The 20,594-nt window shown below is 42.9% G+C and overlaps 1 protein-coding gene and 2 non-coding genes across 3 annotated transcripts in view; all 3 read left to right on the top strand.

The window, feature by feature from the left end:
* LOC121445748 (pumilio homolog 1-like) overlaps positions 1–19,202 on the top strand; it is a gene marked incomplete at both ends in the record, with an annotated part of 32,139 nt that extends 12,937 nt beyond the window's left edge. Inside the window, 7 exons of the mRNA XM_041647896.1 lie at positions 5,028–5,295; positions 6,815–6,944; positions 8,722–8,850; positions 12,227–12,364; positions 15,618–15,743; positions 16,415–16,536; positions 19,007–19,202. Of these exons, the coding sequence (XP_041503830.1) occupies positions 5,028–5,295; positions 6,815–6,944; positions 8,722–8,850; positions 12,227–12,364; positions 15,618–15,743; positions 16,415–16,536; positions 19,007–19,202 (1,109 nt within the window). The remainder of the gene's footprint in view (positions 1–5,027; positions 5,296–6,814; positions 6,945–8,721; positions 8,851–12,226; positions 12,365–15,617; positions 15,744–16,414; positions 16,537–19,006) is intronic.
* Positions 9,577–9,659, top strand: LOC121445749. Its single transcript, XR_005973998.1, has one exon. It is a non-coding gene; the product is annotated as a small nucleolar RNA SNORD103/SNORD85 (small nucleolar RNA).
* A 1,250-nt stretch (positions 19,203–20,452) lies between the features above and the next one.
* LOC121445750 lies at positions 20,453–20,534 on the top strand. Its single transcript, XR_005973999.1, has one exon. It is a non-coding gene; the product is annotated as a small nucleolar RNA SNORD103/SNORD85 (small nucleolar RNA).
* The last annotated feature ends 60 nt before the right edge of the window (positions 20,535–20,594 follow it).

The raw sequence follows: 20,594 nt of genomic DNA, 5'->3' as shown, positions 1-20,594 counted from the left end.
TTTCTCTTTTCAGGCTGTCTGCATTCACAGTTAGACTCAGGAGTCATCATTATGAATTAGACCATTCTGAGAAAGCAGTTGACTTGCCTAGTATTTATTTCTGTGTGCCTAAGAACCCTCAGCAGCCATTTGTTTCTATTTGTTTTGAGCATGTATTCTGTAGAATAAATTTTTCTGTCTGTAAGTTGAGTGGATGTCAGGGTAAAACTTATAATATTTACAACCTTTCTTACCTGTTTGTACTTAATCCTGATCTTAAATGCAATTAACAATGATGAATTTAATTTGCATTTTATTTTCTCTTTTTTAAATTGGTCTATAAATTTAAAATATAAATAGGCCAATAGATAGTTCCTTCTTATTAGACCATTTTCCGTTTTTGTGGACCTTTTGTCCTGCTACTCACATTTCATAGGTATTTGTTCCTGTTCAGGCTGTTATACATAATACAGCTATGAATATTGCAATGCCAGAGTTTCTGTAGATGTGCTGTTTCTCTAGGAGTAGATTGTGTGTGAGCTTTATGATCAGCCTTTTCTTTCTGCTTAGATATGATCTTACTCGGTAGCTCTGGCTGGCCTGGATCTCACAGATCTGCCTGCCTCTGCCTCTCAGGTGCTGGGTCGCATTCAACTTTCTTCTGAGAAACTGTAGGTTGGTGTGGTTGATGGTTTCACTTCTCACCAGAAGTTTACAAGGATTCCAATGTCTCTACTTCCTCAGTTACATTTTTGGTTTGATTTGATATAGCTCTTTTCATGGGCAAGGAATAGTATTTCATGGTAATTTTATTTTCATTTTGCCAGTGACTTGTTATCCTAGATCATTTTTGGGAGGAGGTTAAGACAAAGACTTACTGTAGTCCAAGCTCTCCAGGTTTGTAATCTTCCTGCTTCAGCCTCCCAAGTGCTTATTTCATATGTTCTGGCTTTAGAGCATTGTTTTATGTGCTTATTATTAATCTTTAGCTATCTTTGAAATCTCCTCGTGTGTTTTACTCATTCAAACCTTTAGCTTACGGAACTGGAGAGGAGGCTTAGCGTTTGAGAGAGCTGATTGTTCTTCCAGAGTTACCCGGGTTCAATTCTTAGTACCCACATGGCAGCTTGCAACTGCCTGTAGCTCTAGTTCCAGGGGATCTGGTACCTTCACAGACATAGATTCAGGCAAACACCAATGTTTATTTAAAAAAAAAAAGTTACTTGAGTTATAAGTTTTTATGTTCTCATCTTTTACATCTCCCATTTTAGAAACAGTGTCTTTAAAGTGTGTCACGTTTTAATTTTGATAATGTTTACTTGAATGAATTTTTGGTTATCCTAGAAATACTTTCCTAACTCTAGGCCTTGAATACAGTTTCCTATCATCTGAAAGTTTTATTGATTTTTTTTTTAAAGATTCATTTTTATAATTTTATATTATGTGTAGGTGCATGTGAGTGCAGGCACCCTCAGAGCCCACAATCACTGGATCCATGGAGTGGTTCTTTGGGAGAGCAACAAGTATTTTATCCAAACGTTTTATTGTTTTAACTCCTAATTTAATGTGTTCATTTTGAGTTAATGCTGTCATCTTGTGGGGTAAGGGTTCATTGATCTTGGCTGTGGATGTCTAGTTGTTCCAGTACCTTTTTATAATTTAATTTAACTTTTTATTTCATGTACATTGATGTTTTGCCAGCGTGTCTTTTTAAAAAAAAAAAAAAAACTTCAAGAGGGCGCCAAGCCTCATTTTTATTGGTCATTGAGTAGATGCATTTCTTTTTCTTATTTATTAAAAATTTCCTCCTATTTATTAAAAATTTCCTCCTCCCCCTCCCCCCTGTGTCTTTCTTTGTAAGGGAGGCAGAACCTCTGGAAAAGATAGTTGTGAGCTGTCATGTGGTTGCTGGGAATTGAACCCCGATCCTCTGGAAGAGCAGTCAGTGCTCTTAACCACTGAGCCATCTCCTTAGCCCATCCAGCACCATATTTTTACGGTGTGTCGTCACCCCCCCCCCCCCCCCCCCCCCCCCGGCAAAGTGTGTAGTTTGCAGTGTGTGGTTTAGATGCTGCTATGAATGGAATTGTGCTCAAATTTAGGGCGATTTTAGGGCATTAATACTAGGCAAGAACTGGTTGAGTTCTTGCCTAGTATTAATGCCCAAGGTTCAGTCCTCAGCATAGAGGGGAATGTATGGTGTGGGGTGTATGTGTCATTGGGTAGTGGTTGGGTGAGCCGGTGGTGACAGAAGACAAAACCTTTAAACAGGAAGCACACACAAAGTAGAACATCTAAACACTTAATTCTCTAGAATGTTGCTTTTAGACACTGTCTGGATACTATTGGAAATGGAAGTCAGAGTTAGCTTTTAAGAGTCCTGTTAATTGTCCTTTTCAAGAATGGCTCTCAGATGCAAGCACTACTTACAGTGATTTGTACACAGGTACCTAGGGGTGAAATAACTATTAGGGCTTGGACACGTGTGCGCTTTGTTTTGTTTTTGACATTCCTAGTATAAGAGCGATTTGGTCAATAAATACTGAAATCTGTTGTTTGCTAGATGTGTTTCCAGAACAGGACCAGAGAAGTGCAGATTTTTTTGTTTTGTTTTTGGAGCTTCAGTTTTAAGCAAAAGTTAAGGTATTACTTTAATGTATGGAGAAATACCTGGCTCATTCAGAATACATCATTAAATTGCCAGATTAATTACCCGAGAGCATTTTTTTCCTTTCAGATATTTGTATATACTTCTTTTCTTATTAAATCTGAACAGAAATATATAATTTAGAGGCATGTTAGCTGTCATTCCCTCTAGCTTTTTGAATAGTGTATTAGTATATTTTTGGCCATAGTAACAAAGTCTAGCTAATATTTCTTCAACAGTATTGCATGTATTAGTGTACATAACTGGAAATTGAGAGGGCATTGCTGAGGATTATTTGTTGCTTTATTTGACTTTTTTTAATATCAAGGACCTGGCTTTCTTTCAGCATACCTTCTGCCTTTGTCAGTGACCCGCTGACAGGGTACCTGACATTGCTTTGACAGTTGTGTGCGTTTGTGCTGTTCCTTCCTAGGCATGCTTATTGTGACCACCACATTTGCAATACCTGCTGTTCCACCAACCTTGTGACCATGTCTTTATCCCCCTCTCCCCAAACAGAGAAGAATGGTTTCTTACGGCAATAGAGAACAATCATTAGAATTTTTTTTAATTTAATATATCCATTTGCATTCAGAAGTGCTGTGGAATGTGAGGACCGCAGCAGCTTTCTGAAGAATAATCAAAGTTGATGTAACTGAGTCTGAAATAAGTCACACACAGCTGTGACTTTAGGGCCAAGGGTCTTGTGTTCCATTCTGGCTATTAGAACTATATGTATTGCAGTTTTGGATGACAGCTTTTTCTTTCAGACTTAAGTTTCATATTAGATAAATATATTGTTGAGAACCATGGGAAACATCCACAGAAGAACTAAGTATAGATAGATACTCAGGAGCTGTGATCCACAGTAGAACTTGAGCAGTAATCGTTGTTATTTTAGGTTTCATTGTTTGACTGAGACCTAGACTTTGGAAGCTGGGTCCTGGAACAAGTCAGGTCTCTTCTGTACTTGCCATTAAATGCCATAACAGGTACTGTTCAAAGCATATGGAGGTAGCAATAAGTAGTTCTGGTCAGGGGCATTGCTCTTGGATATGGGGTTGCTGCTCATCACCATCTTTGTGGTTGATGTGGTGTTTCTCAATACTTTGTTTATAGTGATTGGAGGAAAACAACCTGGTGCTGGGAGGCACCTCAGTGGTAGAGCTTTTGGCTAGCATGCATAAGACCCTGATGGCAGCCTACTGAATGGCAGGGGAAAAAAAAATTAAGACATGAACCAAGCTGGGTTTGGTGGTTCACACCTTTAATTCCAGCACTTGGGAGGCAGAGGCAGGTGGCTCCCTGAAACTGAGAACAGCTGGGGTTACATGGAGAAGCCATACCTTTGCAAAACCACAACGAAAACCATGTGAACTGTAAGAATGATTGAAAAGCAAGTGTTCCTGTTAACTTATATGCTACTTTGTGCTTGTGTGCACGTTGTCAGTTGGAGCCCAGTGCTACCCCCGTGCATAACCTCTACCACTGATCCAGACTCCAGCAGTGCTTTACTTTTTGTTAAGCCCTTTGATCATAGTTCTGTCTTACCTGTTTAGGGCCTCATATTTATACCATATTTGCCAATCAGAGCAGCAGTGCAAATGCCATGGAGAATCTTTATTGTTGCATAGTGTCAGGCATTGTCCTGTGGAAGTTGTTAACAGCTGCCCACTGATGAGGACCTTGAAAACCAGCCCTCTGCCTTAGATACAAGCTTTCCAAATGATTCTTCAAAGAACAGCTTCCCAGAGTTTCCTGTACATAAATTCCTTCTCCTTACAGCAAAAGCAAGTGCTTTCTCTACCCCTGAACTACCCCACTCGTGTTTGTGCTGATCTTAAAGGGGGGACTTGAGCTGGGAATGAAGGTTATTTAGGAATGGTGTGAGTTCCTGTAGTGCTGAGTGGACAAGCTCAGAAGCCTCAGTGTGCTTTGCATTTCCTGAGTTCTTACTGCAGGTGCTCTGCCCCATTTTACTTATTAAGGACATACAATGTATTGCTCCATTCTTTTTACTTGATTTCATTTTCTCCTTTTTAGGTAGTGCTGGGAATTGAACACAGGGCCTCACGTATGCTAGCAAGTGCTCTATCTTTGAGCTGTATCCCCAGTACTACAGCACCAATTTTGCTATCAGTGGTTAAAGCAAAACAACCACCAAACAAACAAAAACCCCAATAAATACTTCTTTCTCAATCTTTATGCAAATGTTTTCTTCCAGATTGGTAAGTGGGCCTTATGAAAGTCACAGTAGTAGTAGAATTGTCTGATTGTAAACAGTGGCATGGAAGAAGTGAGGTCATACAGGCTTGTGAGGGGGACAGGAGGGGGTACTTTTTCCTTTTAAACGAGGTTCCCCTAAACATGGACTCAGGTTTTTCTGTTCTGTAACCAACAGGAGGACTCACAAATGGCAGTGGAAGATACATCTCTGCTGCTCCTGGTGCCGAAGCCAAGTACCGCAGTGCAAGCAGTGCCTCCAGCCTCTTCAGCCCCAGCAGCACTCTGTTTTCTTCCTCTCGGCTGAGATATGGGATGTCTGATGTCATGCCCTCTGGCAGGAGCAGACTTTTGGAAGATTTTCGAAATAATCGGTACCCTAATTTACAACTACGGGAGATTGCTGGCCATATAATGGAATTTTCCCAAGACCAGCATGGGTCTAGGTAAGGACCTGGCTTTGGTAATAGCATATCTGAGATTTGTACCTTAAATTCCATTTCTCAGATAGGTATATATCTCATCATAAAAACATAGTACCTTTTGTGATTCACAATATGCCTTTGATGTACCTCCTAGTCTCTTATTTCAGAGGGATATGGGCATAGGACAGCCTTCAAATATTTCAAAAGAACTTTTATTTATCTGGACGATGGACTTTGAGCAAACTCTTTACATTTATGAGCGCGTAGCCTGTGTTTCTAGTATCTCTTAAAGTACTGTTGTTTGCCACTGGGCATGGTGGTACATACCTACAATTCCAGTACCCAAGAGGCAGACTCAGGATTGCCACAAGTTCCGCCATCTTGGTCTACACTAAGATCCTGTTTTGTTTTGTTTTTTTTTAAAGATTTATTTATTATGTATACAACATTTTGCCATGTATGTCTGCACGCCAGAGGAGGGCCCAAATCTTCTTACAGATAGTTGTGGGCCACCATGTAGTTGCTGGGAATAGAACTCAGGACTTTTGGAAGAGCAGCCAGTACAATTAACCACTGAGGTATCTCTCCAGCCCAAGACCCTGTTTTATATACACCACCACCAAAAGTTGTACCCGTCTCTATATTTGAAGAAACTGTCTTCCCAGGAAGCCCTGTGCATGCCCTGCAGTAACATCTGTTCTAGGGGAGACAGACACTGTCACATGATAATGTAGATTCCCCAGTTCTTAGGAGCACTTGCTCTCATCCCTGCTCTAGAAGGGAGAGCTCCGGGAAATCTTTGCTCTAAGAGCTCCCTAGAGGTACACATGGGGTTTAGGGACCCAGCAAAATGAGATGATATCACTCACTCCTTACCCTTCTCATATCTGTTGTGGTTTTTCTTACTCTCTGTGTTCAGGGAAATTCCTAATGGTCTCCCTGCTCTGTAGCTTTTGCTAGCTACCTCCTCTGAGGAGTGGAGGCCAGGTACAGAGGCAGTAAAGTTTTCCTATGTGGTCACCCGAGTGAGTTAACTGAGTAACACTATTTCAGACACTAAAGAATGCCTCTCTTGGCAGATAGAAGGTATAGAGTGAGGACCATGAGCCTTAAGTATCCAATGAGGGACTGTTTTCTAAAGATCAATGTTAAGCAGAGCTGGTGCTTTCGTATATGTGCCATCCTGTAGTGCAGCACAGTAGAACAGGAATACACTTTTGAAAGTTGGACCATGTTAGGGGAATTCCCTTTCAGAAATCTTTTCTCTGAGAGCTTGAGATTGATTTAAATAGCCCAGCAGCCCGGCATGATGATGCATCTCTTTAATCTCAGCATTCAGGAAGCAGAGGCAGGCGGATCTCTCTGTTTTCTAGGCCAGCCAAGTCTTCATTGTGAAACCCTATCCAAACAAACAAAACTCACTGCACTTATTGGGCACATGGGCCGCATGTTGTAGAGTTGATCTAACAAGTGATGCCCTTCACACCTTTGCAAATCATCTCTGTGTGTGGTTTGATTGCCCCTTCACTCTGTTCTTCAGATTCATTCAGCTGAAACTAGAGCGTGCCACAGCAGCTGAGCGCCAGCTTGTCTTCAATGAAATCCTCCAGGCTGCGTACCAACTTATGGTGGATGTGTTTGGAAATTACGTCATTCAGAAGTTCTTTGAAGTATGTCTTTGTTCTTTCTGCCCTTTCACTTTGAGAATCTCCAGAGCATTTGATTTCTGTTGACTTTTTGAAGCACAGCTGTTCATTTCAGCCTTTAAAATGAAGTGATAGGGTCTTGAAAAGATTTTTCGTTTTTCTCCAGTTCTTTATCCATGTTAAATGCCCATCCAGATGTGCTCTGGAGGTATGGTTTAATAGTTGTCTCCACGTGGGGCCCAGTCTGGGCTTGAACTCACAGAGATCCACCTGCCTCTGCTCCTGCCTTCCAAGTGCTGGAGTTAAAGGCACGCACCACCATGCCTGGCCTAAAGAGATTGTTTTTTTTTTTTTGTTTTTTGTTTGCTTGTTTGTTTTTTTTTTTTTAAATCATGTTTATTTATGGGGGGAAAGTGTGCCTAAGGAGGCCTGAGACATTGGAATCTTTGAAACTGGAGTCAGTCCATTGTAAACTGCTTGGTGGGTGCTGGGACTCAGACTCGGGTCCTCTGAAACACAGAGTGATGCTTGTTCTAACCACTGAGCACTGCCTCTCCCGCCTCCAGCACAGTGGTTCAGAGGCTTTAGCAGAATTACAATAAGACATGGTGGGAGTGAGGACTTGGCTTTGTACACCAGGCTCAGTGATTCCATTGCGGCCTGGAGTTGTGTCTCTGGGGGGCTTCTTTTGGTCTTAGCTTCTTCTTTTGTCCATTAACTTGGGTCATGGAAGTACATTAGTGATGAAGAATGTCTGCTTTCTCTAATAACTTAACATTTCAAAGACTTGGGATTTATTTTTCTTTTCTATTTTTATGTTGTTAATATTGTTGTCATTTATTATTTATATTTATTAACAATGTTTACCATTGCCAGCAGCTTCAAGCTGTTGGATGTCCCAATAAATTGAAAGAACCAGGTGTGGGGACAGTGGAATTCTAAGGTTATCTGCAAATAAAGAAATCTACAAATTGCTTCTGGCTCTTATTTGTGAAATGGTTTTAGAGTTGCTTTCTTAGACTTTACCTGCCAACTTTCCTCACAGACACTTAGTTCTCCAGCTTGTGTCTCTTGATTCTGGATGGTCTCTGCTCTGCTATTTTGTCACTGATACTAAAGTGCTGTACCATGTGCAGCTTGGAGTGTCAGAACAAATGTGACATGTGACCATGTGATTGGGAACAAGCCAAAGAGTCTCACTAGACAGTCCCATGATGGTTCTAATCACACAAGAGCAAAGAGGATGCAAACCAGCCCTTAGGAAAACACTGTATAGTGTAACCTTTTGGATTTCTTAGCTTCTCCTTTCAAAGGCTTCCTGTTTAATAGCAATAGTCCTGGAAAGACATCAATTCATAAGAATGTTGTGTGTACTTGACTTGCACTTGGCAGACTAACTTAGGTGAAAGGGCTTGCCAGCCCGACCTTTCCTTGTCCACCGGCTGCCCTATACAGCACAAGTTAGCACATCATTTCTAGGCATGTTGAGCCTTGAAGCCAGTCCCATCTCTGCTGCTGGTTTTGGAATAACAGGATATGGCTCCTTCCATTTAGAAGTTAATGCCTAATTCTTTAGGGCATTAAATATTTTTTGCAAGATGGCCAAGACATGGCTGAGCATTAAAGAAAGTTCCTCAGGTCAAAGCTTTAGGGAACAATGGCTTTTTAAAAGGTGTTGTTAACCCTAGGAAACAGGGCAGCAAGAAGTTGAGGCTGGACACAACACAGGTTACAGAAAACTTTTGTTTTCTCTGGTCTTTCTTCTTCATTTATGTAATGGTGTCTCTCACATTATGTCTAGTTTGGCAGTCATGAACAGAAGCTAGCTTTGGCTGAGCGCATTCGAGGCCACGTCTTATCATTGGCGCTGCAGATGTATGGCTGCCGAGTTATCCAGAAAGCCTTGGAGTTTATTCCCTCAGACCAGCAGGTAATTGTAAGTTTCCTTTTCAGTTTTCTCTCGGTGTTTCTCTGTGCTGCGTGCAGTGCACTGTGGAGAATGTCAGTGTGGAGTATCTTTGCTAGGTTATGTGGGTGCTTGTGGCTTTCCATCTGCAGAGCAAGCAGGATTTGCCCAGTTTGCAAGTTTCTAGTGGATCTGGTGTTTTGTGTGAAAGAGTTTACAGCATCATCTCTTTGACCAGTGAGTAGCCTGAGTAACTGCAGTTTTACAAGGAGGATGTAAACACATAAAATGCTGCTTAGCATTCTCCTCAAGTAGCACTAAACTTTCCAAGAAACCTGAAGTGAGGTTCAGCTCACTTGCAATCTCCTTCACCACCCTCTTGTTCACTGATCACATGCTCGGGCCTGCTGTGTCAATGGGTGACATGGTGATGACAAAGGCCTAGCTGGTCCTTGCTGCTGACCCACAGTGTGGACAGGACAGTGGAAAATGGTGCTGCCCATGGAGGAGGCCCTCACCCAACCCATGCAGAATCAAGGCTAGGGATAGTTAGACAGGAGAAAGGGAACAGAGGCCCAAAAAACTAGCTGCTGTGAGTGGGGGTTGATAGGGGAGTCATCCAAAAGCCCTACAGGTAGGGAAAGCACATTGCAACTGCTTGTGCCAGGTGGTGCCAAGGCCTCTGGCCTGCACCCCTCAGCCTCTGTGCTCTGAGCTCCCCCAGCCTTCTCAGCGGAGGGGTTGCTGTTGTCTGGCAATGATGACCCACTTGCCCTCACTGAGGACAAAGTCCGATAATGAGAATCTTTATTATGGACTCGTTCTGAGCCAGGCAGAATCCCACCAGCTCTGATTCAAACCCATTGAACTACCAGCCAGTGGTGCAGATGGTGGCAGTTGAAGGTTGGTGGAGCCCAGGGCACGTGGGGTGCATCTTGCAGTTTGTTGCGTCTTATAGCTAGGCTCTTGAAGATACTGTGAAGTGGGTGAGGTTAGAGACATGGCTCTGTGCCTGACTTGGAGCATTGAAAAGACAACACTGTCTAGCTGAGTATAGCGGTACATAGTGATCCCAACACTTTGGGAAACAGAACCCCAAGTTTGAAGCCAATCATAGAAGGCTAGTTAGGAAGACCCTGCCCCCAGTCTCTAAGAAAGGTGATATTTGTATTGACAGAAAGATCCAAGGCTAGTTTTCGTTGTTATCTATTATTCACTGAGATGTTATAAATTTTAATGACCACATTATTGTGGCTTCTTGTTGTTGTTGTTGTTGTTGTTGTTGCTGTTTTCCCCACATGGAAGTTTTTTTCTCTTGGATCATGATGGCTACTTACTAAAAGAAAATAGCTGCTCTGACCCTTTCTATACTTCTCTCCTTCCCTTCCTCACTAGCAAGTTGTCTTTTTCCAGGCTCTATTGCTCTTCCCACCCTCTCTGTCCGTCTCCCCAGCTCTTCCTCTTTTACTTTTACGGCAACACTGGGGGTTAAAACCAGGGCTTTTTACAGGTTGGGTGTGTGTCCTGCCACTGGCCTTAGAAGTCTCCTGCCTAAGGTGGCTTCCTGAGCAACTGAGTCATGGGTTTGTGCAACCAGGCAGGGAGCTCTTTCTTATATTTTCTTTTCTCTGGTCCAGTTCCTCTGGTGCCTTGTTCTGAGTTTGGACTGTTCTGCTGTGGACTGTATATTTTGTTTTAGGAGATGAATTTTATCCTTTTTATGTCTCCCAGGCAGATGGTTATTCTCTCGTGCTATGTTAGTAAGTGTTCTTTTGTGATCATGATGTCTTCTGTTAGCTGATATTTCAGTTACTCTGGAGTCGGTTCCATCTGGGATTCACTCACACTGTTCATGAAAGGTGCCTAGGTAAAGTTGCCTGTGGTGTTCTAGCACAAATACAGAGGAGCACAGAGAAGTTAAAGCCCAGATGAAATCAGTAGGAAAATGGGGAGCCAACTCCTGCCCAGCCAGGTTCAGCATTTCACTTTAGGTGTTCTGAGGCTGGGAGTCTCAGTCAAAATCTAATCTGGTTGCAGTACATACCCTGACACACTGCTTTTGCACTTTGTCTACTTACAGTCTGTATTTGCTATTTGGACACAATTAATGAACTGGGAAAAACCATTTCTGCTGACTTTAATCAATGCGCCTTGGTGGAAAAATCACAGACACTGGTAGTCACAGAGTGACTGCTTTGAAATTGTATTCTGTGGCCCTTTGTGTTTCCCTCTGTTCTTTGATGCTACTAAAGGAAGCTGGCGGGGGCACTCTTGGAGACATGTGCTCCCCGTGCCTAGGCTAACCGAGAACCTCTTCGTTCTCCAACAGTCATCTCTAGGAATTCACCACCGCCGCCACTTCCTCTGTCTCTATAGATTTAGTTTTTGGTGTTTTGGGATTTTTTTTACTCTCTAGACCAGGCTGGCCTCAAATTTGAGGCAATCCTCCTGCCTCAGCCTCTTAAGTGTTATAATTACAGGGTCGAACCATCATTGACTTTCCTATAATTTTAATTATGTGACTTCGCCTGTAACTTCTTTTGTTGCTGGGAGGGCAGCATGGGATTATATAATTGACAGGTTGTTTCCCAGCGAATCCTGGCTGCATCATTGCTGGCAATTGCTTGGGTTTGAGGCTTCACAGTCTAGGTCTTTTTGAACAGGCTTTGTAATTCGTCTGCTCCGTGGCTGCCTAACATGATCTGTTGGGTGGAACTAAAGTACTCCCAGTTCTTGCAGTTATTTCTCACCTGGGCAAATTCTAGATCAACCCTTCATATTCGTGTGTGTGTGTGTGTGTGTGTGTGTGTGTGTGTGTGTATGAAGCTTACATGATTGTCAGGATATGACAATATGACAGTGTGATGAATCGTATATTATCAATCCTGTGCATTTCGTATAGGTGTTTTTCTATTTGAAGATGATGGTAGTTTTTTATTCTCGCACATAGCCCAGGTCAGCCTTGAACTTACTCTGTAGATAAGGCAGACCTTGGACTCATGGTCCTCCTGCTTCCCTCTCCCTAGTGTTTCGATCACAAGGTGTATCACTAAACACATTTTTACAATAGGACTTATAGGTAGCATAGGATATGTGTGGCATATGTTGTGTGGCAGCTCCAGTTCTGTCTTACTTCCTGAGACTTGGAGTTACAGGTGTGCTCCACACTACATCTGGCTGGTGTCAATGTTTTTAGAGTCTCAGCAAGCCTTTTCCAAGTTTGATATCTTTTTGGTTCCACTTGTTTTCTCTTGCTTTGTTGTTGCATGACTATAGTTGACTTAATTTACTTTGATTGCCATGTATCTGTGCAGTGCTTTGCTGCTTGGTAGGGTGTGGGGATTGTCTGGGTGTTGCTGGCTATGATTCTGGTATTGTCTTTTCTCTTTGTCTTCCATAGAATGAGATGGTACGGGAGCTAGATGGCCATGTCCTGAAGTGTGTGAAAGACCAGAATGGCAACCATGTGGTTCAGAAGTGCATTGAATGTGTACAGCCCCAGTCTTTACAGTTTATCATTGATGCATTCAAAGGGCAGGTAAGTAACTTGGGTTCATGTCATCAGCGTCCATCTCATACATAGTGCACTCTGTAGTCAATTTCAGTGGTGTCAACTTGGCCCTGTTAACAGGTCTCTTCCCTTCACTCTCGGGGAGTCTGTCATGGAGTACATAGCTAGCAGCAGACCTGTTAAGATGAATTTAATATTCGGAGGATTATTTTTACATGGATAGCTATTATTCCTATCTGTCATCATCAGTCTATCATCATACAAGACCTTTACTTTACACCCCTCCCGGCAGGGTTCCTTTGTGTATCCCTGATTATTCTGAAACTAGTTCTGTAGACCTGGCCAGCCTCAAACTCACCGAGATCTGCCTGCTTTTGCCTCCTGAGGGCTGGTGTAAAGGCGTGCATCATCGCTGCCTGTCAATCTGTCACTTTCTCATGCTATCACTTTTCTGAGTGCCTCTAAATTAGGATAATTGTTAGTTTGTTTGCCAAAAATAATACCTTCCCACCTTGGGGAAGTTACTGGGACAGAGTGGTAAAACAAAATTCCTTTTTAGGTATCTGAATCTGGACTCTGGACTCTGGATTCTTTTGGGCATATGAATCTGAAGTACTGTTCAGTTTAAGTGGAAGCATGATTTAGAATTCTTTCAGAATGGGGATTCCCACATCGTTGAGAAGAGTCAGAACTTAGGGGTTATTGGGAGTTTCAGGATTAGTAGAGCAGAGGGTGGCACATTCATTCACTGAGACGCTATATTATTCGAGCTGGAGAGGTGGTTCAGTGGGTAAGAGCACTTATTGCTTTTGCAGGGGACCTGTATCCATCACTACTCATTACTATATTTATTTGTAACTAGTTCCAGGGGATCAGACTCCTCTTTTTGGCTTTGGTGGGGCACACACACATAACAAAAACTTTAAAAAGACATTAAGTAAAATGTACAGCAAAATTAAAACAAAGGAAAAAAATGATTGTCCTGCTTTTTTGAGGGAGTGATGAGGAGCTAATGGGATAGCCAAGCACTCTACCATTGAGTTCTGTCTCCAGTCCAGGAGTTGAATGCTATCTTGTTGAACCTGTCAAAGTGTTGGCAGCTAGATTAAAGAACTCCTACAATCGAAGGAAACGATAGAGGTGGTGGCAGATGAGCCAAAGATGAATTAATACTTCACGGAAGCACAGATTAGCAGTTGATAAGAATAAGTCTATTCCATTAGTTAGGAAGAAAGTACAAAATGAGGCTCAGAAACAGAGAGTTCCTACCATGCAGTGCAGATTTGTGCTTCAGGAATGTGAATCAGCCACTTGGGTAACTAACCAGTATCTTCTTAGATTTCAGAATTTATATTTCTTTGATCCAGTACTTTGGTCTAGCTAACATTTGTATCTGGTGAAATATCCACTTAGCATGTTTTAAAACTGCTGAACAGTTTCCACACAGAAGTAAGAAATAAAAAATAGGTTTTTTTGTTTGTTTGTTTGTTTTTTTCTCCTTTTCCCGAGACAGGGTTTCCCTGTGTAACAGTCCTAGCTGTCCTGAAACTAGTTCTTGTAGACCAGGCTGGCTTCGAACTCACAGGGATTCACCTGCCTTTGCCTCCTAAGTGCTGGAATTGAAGGCGTGTGCCATCACCTCCCGGCTGTAAAATAAAAAATTTTTAAAAAGGGGACTGGAGAGACTGTTCAGCATTAAGAACACTGACTGCTCTTCCAGAGGACCTGGGTTCAATCCCCAGCACCCACATGGCAGCTCACAACTGTCTGTCTAACACCCTCACAGATATAAACAGACAAAACACCAATGCACATAAAATAAATAATTAAGCAAACAAGCAAGCAATGCAGATGTCTGGACCAAAGTTTAGGTTTAGAAGTGCCATGCTTTGCCAGCAGCATGCCTGGAAAACGTTCTAGACATGCAGTGGATGCTTAGAAGTGGTTTTGGAAACGCAGTGAGTGAAATAAACTGCTTTAGACCATGAACAGGCACAGTGTCTTTTCAAAGCTCACCTTAAGTAGCAGGTGCAACCTTAGGGCCCTATAGCAAATGAGAGGACAAACACTTGGTCTACTAATTGATACTTGAGGTCCATAGCACTCACCTCATGTGAGATGTATTATTTTTCTTCAGAGTCTTTTTTTTTCCCTTGGTGATTTGAGGTAGACTCCTGAACCTCATAGTCCTCCTGTCTTGCTTTTCTGACTGCTAGGATTAAAGGCATTCACTACCACGGGAGTATATTTCCTTACATCTAGGAAAGGCCAGAATCAAGATTGGGTGTGTGGGCTGAGGAAGCAGCTCAGTGGTGGGACAATTTTTTTTATTCCTCTTAAACCTAACAGTGCCTCAGCCAGCCTTGTGTGTAGCTGTGTGTTTGTATGAAAGCATTCATATATGTTCTCTGCTCTTTGTGTTGTGTCTCCCTGTGCTGAATGTTGTCAGCCTTTGTCCTTATAGGTTCAGATGAGCACTTTATCAATGACCTCTCTGTAGCTTATTGTTTTGTGTGTGTGGTGTTTTTTTTTTTTTCCTGTTTTTGAGGCAGCGTCTTAGCTGTGTACCTCTGTCTTCCCTGAAGTAGATCCCTGTCTCTGCCTCTAGAGTGCTGGGATTAAAGGTACTGGCACACTTTCTCTTCCTCCTGTTTTTCATCCTATGTTTTGGAAAGGCAGTTGATTGACATTCTTTTTTTTTTTTTTTTTTTTTTTTTTTTTTTTTTTTTTTTTTTTTGGTTTTTCGAGACAGGGTTTCTCTGTGGCTGTGGAGCCTGTCCTGGAACTAGCTCTGTAGACCAGGCTGGTCTCGAACTCACAGAGATCCGCCTGCCTCTGCCTCCCGAGTGCTGGGATTAAAGGCGTGCGCCACCACCGCCCGGCTGTTGATTGACATTCTTGATTCATTTTTAATTTTTCATGACAAGATTTCTCTGTGTAGCTCTGGCTGTCCTGGAACTCAATTTGTAGACCAGGCTAACCTTGACTTTAGAAATCTGCCTACCTCTACCTTCGGAGAGCTGGGATTAATGATGTATGCCACCACTGCCTGGTGTTGCTCTTGATTCTTGACTAAGTGGATTTTTTAGTACCTTGACTCCTTTTCTGATTCATTTTTAGACTTCTTGGAAGAGTTCATTTTAGCTAATTTATACACATATATGAATTCTTAAAACAACCCAGGAAATGGTTTATTAGCTCATAGTGGCTTAAACTTTTCTATGAAGCAGAGGAGTGGGGTAATAAAGTAACAATACTGTCTTGGATCTTTCTGCTCCAGGTATTTGCTTTGTCTACTCACCCTTATGGCTGCAGGGTGATTCAGAGGATCCTAGAGCACTGTCTCCCTGACCAGACTCTCCCTATCCTTGAGGAGCTTCACCAGCACACGGAACAGCTTGTGCAGGTACTACTGCAGACCCTTACGGGCTCTTGTAGGCCCAGAATGTGTGTTTTGTTAGCAGAAAGTATCAACATATCATCAGTGTACTTCAGATCTTTGGAGCTTGTGTTCATCACAGCCCAGTTTGTGTTTCATGAAAAATAGGCAATGATTTGAAGCCCTGACCTCTGATTTGGAGTCTGCACTTAATTGTGTACCTCTGGGTCTCTGCTCCATTGGCCACACAAGCCAAGTGTACTAGTTGATTCTTCTTTTGGGATTTGCTTCTATTGCCGATAAAATAATGAATCCCGATTGTTTTGTTGGATGCAGATCTCCAGAAAGATGCAAGCTTTTTGCAACTTCTAATAGGAAACATTTTTTTCCCCAAACACTCCTTTCCCCATTCTGAAATAATTATATGCCTACTTTCTTGTGAAGAAGTTAGCTAGGAAGTAGGTGTATAAATATATAAAGAGAAATAATCTGTAGTCTAGTAACAATGTGTTCTCGTTTTGTAATGAGAGGGAATAATTTTACTCCTGTCCATTTTAAAAATTGTTGCAGGTTCCTTCACCCTTAGATAAGCTGTCACAGTGCTACATGAGTGATATATATTAATTATATGGAGGACCTAGTAACCCAGAGAACTGTTATTTATGTATATTTTCTTTGTTTTGTTGCTTCTCAAATAGGATCAGTATGGAAATTATGTAATCCAACATGTACTGGAGCATGGTCGTCCTGAGGATAAAAGCAAAATTGTAGCAGAGATCCGAGGCAATGTACTTGTATTGAGTCAGCACAAATTTGCAAGGTCTGTGCTCTGGGAAGTGAGGATTGGGTAGTATTTTCAGCTGCAAAGTTTTGTTGTTAGGCATTTCTCTGTCCCACCAGCCAGCTCCCAAATCATTACATGCAGACTTACTATTAATTATGAAGGTTTGTCTTGTAGCTTAGGATTGTTTCTGAGTAGCTCTTATAACTTAAATTAGCCCATTTCTTTTGATCTATATTCTTTTTTTAATATTTTATTTATTTATTTATTTATTATGTATGCAATATTCTGTCCGTGTGTATGCCTGCAGGCTGGAAGAGGGCACTAGACCTCTTTACAGATGGTTGTGAGCCACCATGTGGTTACCGGGAATTGAACTCAGGACCTTTGGAAGAGCAGGCAATGCTCTTAACCACTGAGCCATCTCTCCAGCCCCTGATCTATATTCTTTTATGAGGTTCAGTTGCCTTTACTTTGTAATGCTTGTCCTGCTTGTTCTATGTTCTGACACCTGCCCTTCTTCCCAGCATCCTCTGTGCCTGGGAATCCTGTCTAGCTATTGGCCTTTCAACTTTATATTAAAGCAGTCTGAGTGACACATCTTCACAGTGTACAAAAAGATTATTTCACAATACTTTCCCCCTAATTTTTATACTTGCTTATTTGTTTATTTGTGGGTATTTGTCTGTGTGCTCGTGCACTGTACCGCTGTGCACATGTGGAAGTTAGAGGATAGCTTGTGGGAGCTGGCTCTCTTTTTCCATCTTACAGGTTCAGTTTGTTGGTCATAGCCTCGAGTACAGTTACATACGAAGCCATGCGTATTACCTGCTTTAAAAGTCAAGAAGTATACCAAGTGTGGCTTCAAAGACATTTCCTTAAAAGTTCTTTCCAGTCCTTTGGAGTAGCCACTGAAATCTCCTGTGTGTTTCCTACCTCGGTGGTGGGCATTGTGAGATAGCCTCCACTCGCCTTCATCTTTGGCCCGAGAGGGGCAAGTTGCCAGATCTGCGCAGGCCTCAACTTCTCAGCTTCAGAGCATCAGGCTTGGAAAATTCCAGCTCTGTGCCTTAGCTGGGCGCTCTTCTGAGCAGGGTTCACTCCTTCTCACCGCTCAGGGAACATAGCGCTGAGTAGTTTTCTAGGATTTTCTTCCCTAGCACTTTCGTGTGATTTTTTTTTTTCTCGACATATAGCTTTTTTTTTTTTTTTTTTTTTTTTGGTCAGGGGTTTATATTGATGTTCATTAATAATTGCTTTCAATTAGTGAGATCTGTTGTAAAAAAATCATTTCTTACAATTCTGTGTGTGTATGTACTTGATTGAGCATGTACATTTCATAGTATCCATGTGGAGCTTGGATGACAACTTGCCAGAGTAGATAAGGTTCTTTCCTATCCTGTGGGTTCCAGAGAATGAACTCAGGTCTTCAGGCTTGGCAGTGTAAGCACATTTATCCACCATGCCATCTAGCTTGTCTATTAATTTATGAGCTGTGAGTACTTAATTATGAGCAGCCTAAATCAAAGCACTTAGTATAACTTAGTCTAGAGAAGCCAACGGGCAGCGTGCCTGCATGAGGATCTCTTTTGCGGTTGCGCTTACTGAGTATGGTCTGTTTTGGTGGGTTTGGCCTCTCGTTAGCCTTTTCTCCTTGAGGGTTTGGGACCTAGAGCTCTCTCCTCTTTGAGCCCTTGGCAAAGCCTCAACTTTCACCAACTCCCATGTACTGACTGCTGCTGGGTCTTGGGCTCAGTAACAGCAGTGCACACAGCACATCCTTTTTGTTTATTTTTGGGATAGGGTTTGTGTATCCTCAGTTATCTTAGAACTCTCAGAAGTTCACCTGCCTCTGCCTCCTGAGTGCTGCAATTAAAGATGTTCACCACCACTGTCTGGCTAGCACACTCTGTTGTTAATTTGTGCCCCGGGAACTGCGGTGAGGAATCACTCACTGTGTGGTGACTAGTCATCAGTCTGGCAGCCAGACATTTCATGTTAGAAAACTGTGCTAAGTGTTCACAAGTGATGACAGAAGGCAGGGCCTTCTGTGCTTCTGAACTGCCGAAGTGCTGTGCTCCTGCTTGAAGTTCCTTCACTGAGCTCAGATCTCCCACCATGGCCCAGTGTCTGGTATGACCAAAGGAGTTTTGTTGTTGAGCCTGAGCTTACAGATGCAAGGACAGCATCATAGGTCTTGGTTTGAGTTGAAGTAGTGATTGTAAACGAGTTGAGCTATTAGAAATCTCTGCTGTGAATCTCGCTATGAACTTGGCAAGCTTATTACTATCATCTGCCAGCAGGTCAGGGCCCCTCTCGTAGAACACTGGGGCTCAGGTGATTCACTGTTGGACACCCCAGTGTTAAGACCAAAAAAGAACATTACAGAGCCAGACCTTGGGCAAATGAATTCCCATACGTACCATCTCTTCCCTCATTGTCCATCCTAAAACACACAGCCTAAGTGGGGATCTTATCTGATTGTTCTTCCTAATTTTCCTCATGACAGCAATGTTGTGGAGAAGTGTGTTACTCATGCCTCACGTACAGAGCGTGCTGTACTCATCGATGAGGTGTGCACCATGAATGACGGTCCCCACAGTGCCTTATACACCATGATGAAGGATCAGTATGCCAACTATGTGGTCCAGAAGATGATCGATGTGGCCGAGCCAGGTCAGCGGAAGATTGTCATGCACCACAAGGTAAGCACATTGGGTGCCAACCCAGAGTGGGAGACCAGGACCAGGTGGACCGTGTTCAGATATAGCAGATAGTAGACAGTGGGCTTCTTTGTGTTGCTATACCAGACTTGTTCTGTGCTTCCTCCCTCTCACTGTGTGGGATCACTATGGTCTCTCTGTGTTTGTCACTTCTTTCCTCAATTCACAGTATGGGAGTCCTGGTTCTGGTTTTTAACTTTTTCCCCCCTTTTAGGGGTTTGGGTATTTGTCAGCATGGGACCCTGTGCACTTGCCTGCCTGCAGTGTTTTTGACACCTGTTTAGTGTGTGATTGTGCTGTGGTGCATGTCTAGGTCACAGTGATGTGGTCAGGTTTCATGGCAAGTGGTTCTTTACTCACATAGCCATCCTGTTGGTCTGTGAGAAGCATATTTCCTGTTTTTTGAATATTGTTTTGAGGGCTGAACCCAGGCCTGGTGCAGCCTAAACTAGCATTCAGCCACTAAGCCACATCTTGGCCCTTGTTTGTTTATTTGTTTGGGGGGGTTGGTTGATTGACAGAGCTTCATTGCTTAGCCCAGGCTAGCCTTAAAACTATGGTCCTAGGCCGGGCAGTGGTGGCGCACGCCTTTAATCCCAGCACTCGGGAGGCAGAGGCAGGCGGATTTCTGTGAGTTCAAGACCAGCCTGGTCTACAGGACTGACTCCAGGACAGGCTCCAAAGCCACAGAGAAACCCTGTCTCGAAAAAAACCAAAAAAGAAAAACAAACTATAATTCGAATTGCTGGAATCACTGACATGCCATCACACTTGGCTGTGAGTGAGAACATATTTTTGTGAGGTAATTCCTTCCCTGGTCTCTGAGATCATCTCATCAGTTCAGGGTAGTCTACTTCCTGTGTCTCCTTTTCTTGTTTTTTTTTGTGTTCACTGATCCCATCATACTTTCCTGCAAAGGCCTGGTCTCTGCTGCTGACCCACAGTGTGGACAGGACAGTGGAAAATGGTGCTGCCCATGGAGGAGGCCCTCAACACCAACCCATGCAGAATCAAGGCTAGGGATAGTTAGACAGGAGAAAGGGAACAGAGGCCCAAAAATCTAGCTGCTGTCAGTGGGGGTTGATAGGGGAGTCATCCAGGAGCCCCACAGGTAGGGAAAGCACATTGCAACTGCTTGTGCCAGGTGGGTGCCAAGGCCTCTGGCCTGCACCCCTCAGCCTCTGTGCTCTGAGCTCCCCCCAGCCTTCTCACGGCGGAGGGGTTGCTGGTTGTCTGGCAATGATGACCCACTTGCCCTCACTGAGGACAAGATCCGATAATGAGAATCTTATTATGGACTCGTTCTGAGCCAGGCAGAATCCCACCAGCTCTGATTCGAAACCCATTGATACTATCCACGCAGTGGTGCAGAGC

Source organism: Microtus oregoni, unplaced genomic scaffold (genome assembly GCF_018167655.1).
Source record: "Microtus oregoni isolate MIOR12 unplaced genomic scaffold, Mior012 000508F_ref0000078, whole genome shotgun sequence".
NCBI classification, from domain to species: domain Eukaryota; kingdom Metazoa; phylum Chordata; class Mammalia; order Rodentia; family Cricetidae; genus Microtus; species Microtus oregoni.
Note: the sequence above shows the minus strand (reverse complement) of the source record. Positions and strands in the feature narration are given on the sequence as shown.